Source organism: Papaver somniferum, chromosome 1 (genome assembly GCF_003573695.1).
Source record: "Papaver somniferum cultivar HN1 chromosome 1, ASM357369v1, whole genome shotgun sequence".
In the NCBI taxonomy this organism is placed as follows: domain Eukaryota; kingdom Viridiplantae; phylum Streptophyta; class Magnoliopsida; order Ranunculales; family Papaveraceae; genus Papaver; species Papaver somniferum.
Genome location: NC_039358.1, coordinates 47,440,942 through 47,448,333, shown reverse-complemented (window position 1 = coordinate 47,448,333; position 7,392 = coordinate 47,440,942). Strand labels below are relative to the sequence as shown.

General features: G+C 36.9%; 1 protein-coding gene, 2 non-coding genes and 1 pseudogene across 3 annotated transcripts; all 4 read left to right on the top strand.

Annotated features, from left to right (window-relative positions):
• Window positions 1-1,401: 1,401 nt before the first annotated feature.
• LOC113285506 (tubulin alpha chain-like) lies at window positions 1,402-6,154 on the top strand. The gene is made up of 4 exons (XM_026534384.1): window positions 1,402-1,592; window positions 4,467-4,701; window positions 4,793-5,163; window positions 5,297-6,154. The coding sequence occupies exons 1-4, from the start codon at window positions 1,500-1,502 to the stop codon at window positions 5,951-5,953; spliced, it is 1,356 nt and encodes a 451-aa protein (XP_026390169.1). The 5' UTR covers window positions 1,402-1,499; the 3' UTR covers window positions 5,954-6,154.
• LOC113342375 lies at window positions 2,175-2,256 on the top strand. The gene has a single exon (XR_003356627.1). It is a non-coding gene; the product is annotated as a small nucleolar RNA snoR14 (small nucleolar RNA).
• On the top strand, window positions 2,898-2,977 carry LOC113342376. The gene has a single exon (XR_003356632.1). It is a non-coding gene; the product is annotated as a small nucleolar RNA snoR14 (small nucleolar RNA).
• On the top strand, window positions 3,604-3,698 carry LOC113342380 (annotated as a pseudogene).
• Window positions 6,155-7,392: the final 1,238 nt, after the last annotated feature.

The following is a 7,392-nucleotide window of genomic DNA, read 5'->3' as shown; positions in this document are numbered from 1 at the left end:
CTCATCATGAACCGGCTTGGTGAATAGTCTCATTCTGAACTTTAAGGTCTAAAAACAGTTTGCCAACCTCCTTGTATTCCATAAACTCATATATCTATGGTTTGCGAGATGGTTTGCCAACCTAACTTGAGTTCAAATTGTAGTTATTTTGAATATCTCTCTTAATGTTTTGAAACATTCCCAAATGCATAGATATAAATATCATTGCTTGGTAAATTTTCAGATGATTCATACACAAACAATAGTTCTAGAACAATAAATCGTTTTGAACTAAGATTGCTTAGGAACAATGCGCATCTATTGCTTGAATCATATTTCTAGATGTTTAACACGACAAGCTTGACTCGAAATTTCTTCTTTGCAATAAATCTACTAGAAGTAATACGACATATAAAATAGTAAAGATTGTGAGTAAATAGAATGGTCCAGTCTTCACATACCTTGTTGATGATGTTCTCCAAATATCTTCGTCGATCTTCAGTCTTCCAGGGTGATGTTTGGTACTCAATTACCAACTCCTATACCTAGTCCGAGACTTGACTTAGTAGACTAGGAATCAAGATATACTTTTGTTCATCTAACATTGAAAACAAAGTTGAGATATAAAAACTTGTGGGCTCAAGCGAGCATGCTCTAACAATTTTCAATTCATGTCATGAAGGGAGGTCAAAGTCCAAATTATAGGGGAAAAAAACCATTTAACCCATATATTTTTAGAGGCGGCTAATGCGCAAATCACTTTAATTTGTTGGTGAAATTATTTACTTTTATTACGCTTCTCAATCGAACTCGCAAGTTTTGCTATATCAAGCTTGTTGTCAATTTTAGACGAACAAAACTATATATTGGTTTCTAGTCTACTAAAGTCAAGTCTCGAACTAATATTAAAGCATTGTAGTTGAGTATCAGGCATCACTGAATAACCCTTGAAGATTGAAGATTGAAGATCAAACTAAAAATTTTGAAGAACTTTATCGATAAACAAGTATGTGAAGACTGAACCATCTTATTTACTCATGACATTTATGTTGTACGATTTTAATAGATTATGATTTTAATAAATTTTGTAAAAAATAAATTTCAAGTCAAGCTTGTCTTGATAAATCTGCTAACGGAGGTTGTTGCGGCTACCTCCGCAGTACATTTATTCAGCTGCGGCAATATCTGGAGAATGGTTGCCCTCCAGGCCTCCACGACCACGAATCAGTGTCCATGTGTTCCTTGTGCATAGATGGCCCATGGAGCATTTGGTAAGCGAAGTTCAGCAACAACAATCAGTTAACTGGCTTGAGCTGGCATTCTAAACCAGGGTTAAGTTACACTAACCACCGGAATTTTCTTGATTTCTTCTTCATCATCCACTCCCTCAAAATGACTATAAATATAGCATAGAGAAGCACCGAAAAACATTACATTCGGGAAAGCGTCTTAATAAACGCTGTTTCTTTTTGTTCTTCAAAAATCTTTCTTCTTCTCTATTTACTAATCTCGGATCGAAAATGAGAGAGTGCATTTCAATTCACATTGGTCAAGCTGGTATCCAGGTTGGAAATGCGTGCTGGGAGCTTTACTGTCTCGAGCATGGCATTCAGGTATTTCCCATTTCAGATTCCAAATCAATTATCTTTGATTGTTTTTCCTTCCGGATGTGTCAGGTGTTGATCGATTTGTATCATTTTCGTTAGATCTACGGTTTTGCAGTGCCTAATGTCACAGATCTATAATAATATGCTAGTTTTTTTCTTTATGATATTGTTAGATCGTAGTTTGTGATGTTGGATCTTTGTAGATACGAAATGTTGGATGGTGAAGATGAATTGGAAATTTTCTTATGTTGTAACTACTAACTCGCAACTTTCTTATGGTTTTGTTCTGCTTTTCTGATTCATACCTGTTTTTGCCTTTATAGAACTTGTTTCTTCAAAAAATCCTCAGTTATTTTTCGCAATGAGGAACAAATCCGTGCTTGATGTTAGATCTCATTGATCTTTCCGTGATGGCTACACAACCTCTAAGAAGTTCTGAGCAACTATTGTTTCTCAATTACTAAAGTCTACCTTTGCAAGTTTTTCTTTCTATCCTTGGATATTAAATCTGTTCTTGCGCATTTGTAATTCGTAGATCCAAGGAACATTATCTATTATTCTTTTATAGGTAGACTGATTGATACGAATGCGAGATGACGATAAAATTCATGGTCTGTCAATCCACTGAATTCTGTGATGTTACTCTTGAATCTCGACAGGTTCTGATCGCTTTAGTTAGTATTCAATCAATCCAAATAGATCAATAGTTTTTAGGATGGTCAAAATTTATTTACAAAAATTCAATGATTTCTTTTAATATTCGTAATGTCTTTTTTGCCATAATATCTATGGATTTGTCGCGATGAGGAACAAATCTGTGCCAGATGTTAGGTCTCAATGATCTATCTGTGATAGTTACACAACCTCTAAGAAGTTCTGAGCAACAATGCGTCTACAATTTTACCCTGCTGATCATGTCAAACATAGGTATTTGAGATTTTGATGGAAGAACAAAGGTTGAACATTAGTTTATATTTTTTAGTGTTTGATGGATATCATGACAACCTGTGCTAGATGTTTGACAGATGTAACTTTTTTCTTCGAAAGTCGTAAATTACTTATCGCAATGAGAACAAATCTGTGCTAGATGTTGGATCTCGTTAATCTTGGTGATGGTTACACAACCCCTAAGAATTTCTGAGCAACTATTGATTCTCAATTATTTTTAAGGTTTTCAGCTGAGGTCTGTTTTTGCAGTTACATTTTTTGATCGTTTTTTAGGAATTATAATCTGTTGATGCACTTCTAATTCGTACATCCAAGGAATATTATTTTTAGTTTTCTTCTGTGGGTAGATTGATTGATATGAATGTGAGATGAAGATAAAATTCATGGTCTGTCAATCCACTGAATTCTGTGATGTTACTCTTGAATCATCATGTTCTGATCGCTTTATTATTCAATCAATCAATCTAAACAGATCAGCAATATTTAGAATGGTCAACAATTTCTTTTAACATTTGTAATGTCTTTTTTACCATAAAATCTATGGATTTGTCGCGATGAGGAACAAATCTGTGCTAGATGTTAGGTCTCAATGATCTACCAGTGATGGTTACACAACCTCTAAGAAGTTCTGAGCAACAATTTATCTACAATTTTACCCTGCGGATCATGTCCGACATAGATTGTATCTGAGATTTTGATGGAATAACAAGCGTTGCGCATTAGTTTATAATTTTTTATTGTTTGATGGATATCTAATGACACAACATATGCTAGATGTTTGGTGGATATGACTTTTTTCTTAAAAAACTGTTGCTTATTTTTTGCAATGAGGGACAAATCTGTGCTTGATGTTAGATCTCGCTGATCTTCCGGTGATGGCTACACAACCTCTAAGAAGTTCTGAGCAACTAATGGTTCTCAATTATTTTTAGGGTATTGAGCTGAAGTCGTTTTCGCTGTTTATTTTTTTGATCTTTTCTTAGGAAATATAATCTGTTCTGCACTTCTAATTTGTAGATCCAAGAATGCTATCTATTCTCTAAGCATGGGTAGATTGATTGATATGAATGCGACATGACGATAATATTCATGGTCTGTCGCTTTATGTGATGTTACCACTGAATTCTGTGATGTTACCCTTGAATCTCGACAGGTTCTGATCGCTTTATTATTCAATCAATCAAACCAAATCGATCAATGCTATTTAGAGTGGTCACAAATTTCTTGAAGGAAATTTAATGATTTCCTTTAATGTTTATAATGTCATTTTACAATAAAATATATGTATTTGTCTAATGAGGAGCAAATCTGTGCCAGATGTTGTTAGGTCTCAGTGATCTGTCAGTGATGATGGCTTCACAACCTCTAAGAAGTTCTGAGCAACAATTTTACCCTGCTGATCATGTCTAACATAGATTGTATTTGAGAATGCCTATGGAAGAACAAACGTTGAAATAAAAATGTTGGTTAGGTTTATATTTTTGGTGTTTGCTGGATATCAAGTGACACGACCTTTATGATAGGAAATAAGAGAATAACTGAATAATTTTTGGGTATGGCAAATTTAGTCATTGACTGTATGCTTCAGAAACATTCTAAAAAAAGAAAACAAGTTTTTGTGATCACATGATTTTATCGGACTTATTTTTTTTTTTTTTGGGTTGGTTACAACTGAAAGGGGTTGAGACTTAAGTAGCTGACCATGATTCTTTGAGTACCAAATTTGGGAAAATGGTGAGTTTAAGTGAGATTCTCATAAGTTTTTTCGATCTAGTATAGTTCATGTGCTTCATGCCTTAGTTGGTTTTGCTCTCAATGCTAAGGTTCTAGGTTTTGTGATTTCTTTCTGTAAATTGGTCTTATCATTTTGGTTCTGCAGAGTTTATAGGTCTGAACCATTTTCTAATAATTTTGTTATGCATTTTGTTGAAGCCCGATGGCCAAATGCCAAGTGATAAGACAGTTGGAGGAGGAGATGATGCGTTCAACACCTTTTTCAGCGAAACTGGTGCTGGAAAGCATGTGCCACGTGCCATTTTTGTAGATCTTGAACCAACTGTCATTGATGAAGTTAGAACTGGAACTTATCGCCAATTGTTCCACCCTGAACAGCTCATTAGTGGCAAAGAGGATGCTGCCAACAATTTTGCTCGTGGCCACTACACAAGTAACTGAATTTTGTTTACTGTTTTCTTGTTTTACTAATTATTCTGTTACTTGGTTATGTTAATACTAATGCTTGTTCTATTGGGTTTCAGTTGGCAAAGAGATTGTAGATCTCTGCTTGGATCGTATTAGAAAGCTCGCTGATAACTGCACTGGTCTCCAAGGTTTCCTTGTTTTCAATGCTGTTGGTGGAGGCACTGGTTCTGGGCTTGGATCACTCCTGTTGGAGCGTCTCTCTGTTGATTATGGAAAGAAATCTAAGCTTGGCTTCACTGTTTACCCTTCTCCCCAGGTTTCTACATCCGTAGTGGAACCTTATAACAGTGTTCTTTCAACTCACTCCCTTTTGGAGCATACCGATGTAGCTGTTCTCCTTGACAACGAAGCCATCTATGATATCTGCAGGCGCTCCCTCGACATTGAACGCCCCACCTACACCAACCTCAACCGCTTGGTGTCTCAGGTACACATCCTTGTTTTTACAACTATTCAATAATGATCTGATTGTACATGTTTCTTATGGGTATTCTCTGTTTTTGTAAAACAATAAGAAAGAAGTGTATTTCATGAATGACAGATGTGTTCTTGTGTTTCAGGTTATTTCATCTTTGACTGCTTCCCTGAGGTTTGATGGTGCACTAAATGTGGATGTAACTGAGTTCCAGACCAATTTGGTCCCATACCCAAGAATTCACTTTATGCTTTCATCATATGCCCCTGTCATCTCAGCAGAGAAAGCATACCATGAGCAACTCTCAGTAGCAGAGATCACCAACAGTGCCTTTGAGCCCTCATCTATGATGGCCAAATGTGATCCTCGCCATGGAAAGTACATGGCCTGTTGTCTGATGTACAGAGGTGATGTTGTGCCAAAGGATGTGAATGCAGCTGTTGCCACTATCAAGACTAAGAGAACAATCCAGTTTGTCGACTGGTGTCCTACTGGGTTCAAATGTGGTATTAACTACCAGCCACCAACTGTTGTTCCAGGTGGTGATCTTGCTAAGGTTCAAAGAGCTGTTTGTATGATTTCAAACTCCACTAGTGTCGCTGAGGTCTTCTCCCGTATTGACCACAAGTTTGATCTCATGTACGCAAAGCGTGCCTTTGTTCATTGGTATGTTGGTGAGGGTATGGAAGAAGGTGAATTTTCCGAGGCCCGTGAAGATCTTGCAGCACTGGAGAAGGATTACGAGGAGGTCGGTGCTGAGTCTGCTGAAGGCGAAGATGGTGACGAGGGAGATGAGTACTAAGTGAGTCTGCTGAAGGCAAAGATGGTGACGAGGGAGACGAGTACTAAGTAGTAATGTTATAGTTACCATTTGGTGTGAAGTGAACTGTTATTAGGTTCTCATGGTTCTGAGACAATGTGAGCGTAATATAAGTGGATATTTTTTTTCTCCCGATAACAATGATTTTATTAATAACCACAAGAATACAAAACTATTTCCATTTGGAGAAAAAAATCAAAAACTACAAATAGCAACCAATCTAGAGATCAAGAATATAAAAAGAACACCCATTAACTAAATCTGAAATAATAAGAATGGTCCTTTTTTTTAAGAAAACTTAGGGAGAGCCTAAGGAATTGGATTGATAGTAGCGCTAGCAGTGTCGTGGTTAGACAAACATTTGACCCGCTGTTTAGGTTCTTACAAAAGTTACAGGTTTAACATTTAAGACAGTTGCTTCATTCAATATCTGTTTTTCCCTGTGATAGTTCCTGCTGAATCTTCTCTTTATAGCTTTGATGTAAAGAGCATTGAAGTGTTCCAGAATGTCATTGGTTTCAGCATGCATTTCGATGTTCATGTGTTGCTTTTCCTCTGCCCATCCAAACGCTAAATCTGCTCCTCCTGTGGCTCTTCTTGCTCCCCATTGACCTGTGTGTCCTCTGCTATCAACATAGTTGCCTGCAAAATCAGTGATAGTTAGGGCTGAAAAGAACTGATAAGTGTTAGGATCCTGAATAGTGCAGATTTTGATTAAGAAACCATAATTCTGCTTTTGTGGAGGGATCCCAACATGGATTCCTGTTGTTGCTATATGGGGATCATCATCATAAGTGTGCCCCTGAGTATTCAGAGCATGGTGGGGTAAGTTGTGAACTCTATTATAGTCACAAAGGTGTTGTTGTATGCTGAGAGTTGTATTCTTAGCATTAGGAGTAATATTTTGGAATACTAGATCACATCTAGCCTTCCATATGAACCAGCAAGTGGTTGCATAAATACAAGTCTTGTCACTGTTGCTTGCATTGTGAAACCAAGTATTGAACCAATCCATGAAGAGAGTTTGATGGTCAAAGAGACCATGGTTTCCACCTAACATGTGCTGCCAAATATCAGTGGCAGCAGGGAAATTGAGAAACATATGTGTCATTGTTTCCTCCCCACAATTGCATATTCTGCATATGAGATCAATATAGTGAAGAATGCTTGCAGTTTTAGCATTATTTGGGAGGATTTCATTAGCACATTTACAGAGAAAGATTTTGATGGCTGGTGCCACTTCCAAGTTCCATATAGTCCCCAGTCTCTTGTTGTTTGATCATTTCTATACACGTTCTCTATTTTGGCTTTGTATAAAGCTTTAACAGAGAATTTTCCTGTGTTGTTGAGATTCCAGTGTATGTTGTCTTCTTCCCTGGAGTGAATAACAAGATCAGTGATGACTTGAGCAGTGTTAGGGC

What these genes read in the sequence shown, in the direction of transcription:
- LOC113285506 (XM_026534384.1), top strand. Translation starts at nt 1,500, where the DNA reads ATGAGAGAGTGCATTTCAATTCACATTGGTCAAGCTGGTATCCAGGTT. An exon ending in GTCTCGAGCATGGCATTCAG is followed by an intron (nt 1,593 to 4,466) that starts GTATTTCCCATT and finishes ATTTTGTTGAAG; the next exon opens with CCCGATGGCCAAATGCCAAG. An exon ending in TCAACCGCTTGGTGTCTCAG is followed by an intron (nt 5,164 to 5,296) that starts GTACACATCCTT and finishes CTTGTGTTTCAG; the next exon opens with GTTATTTCATCTTTGACTGC.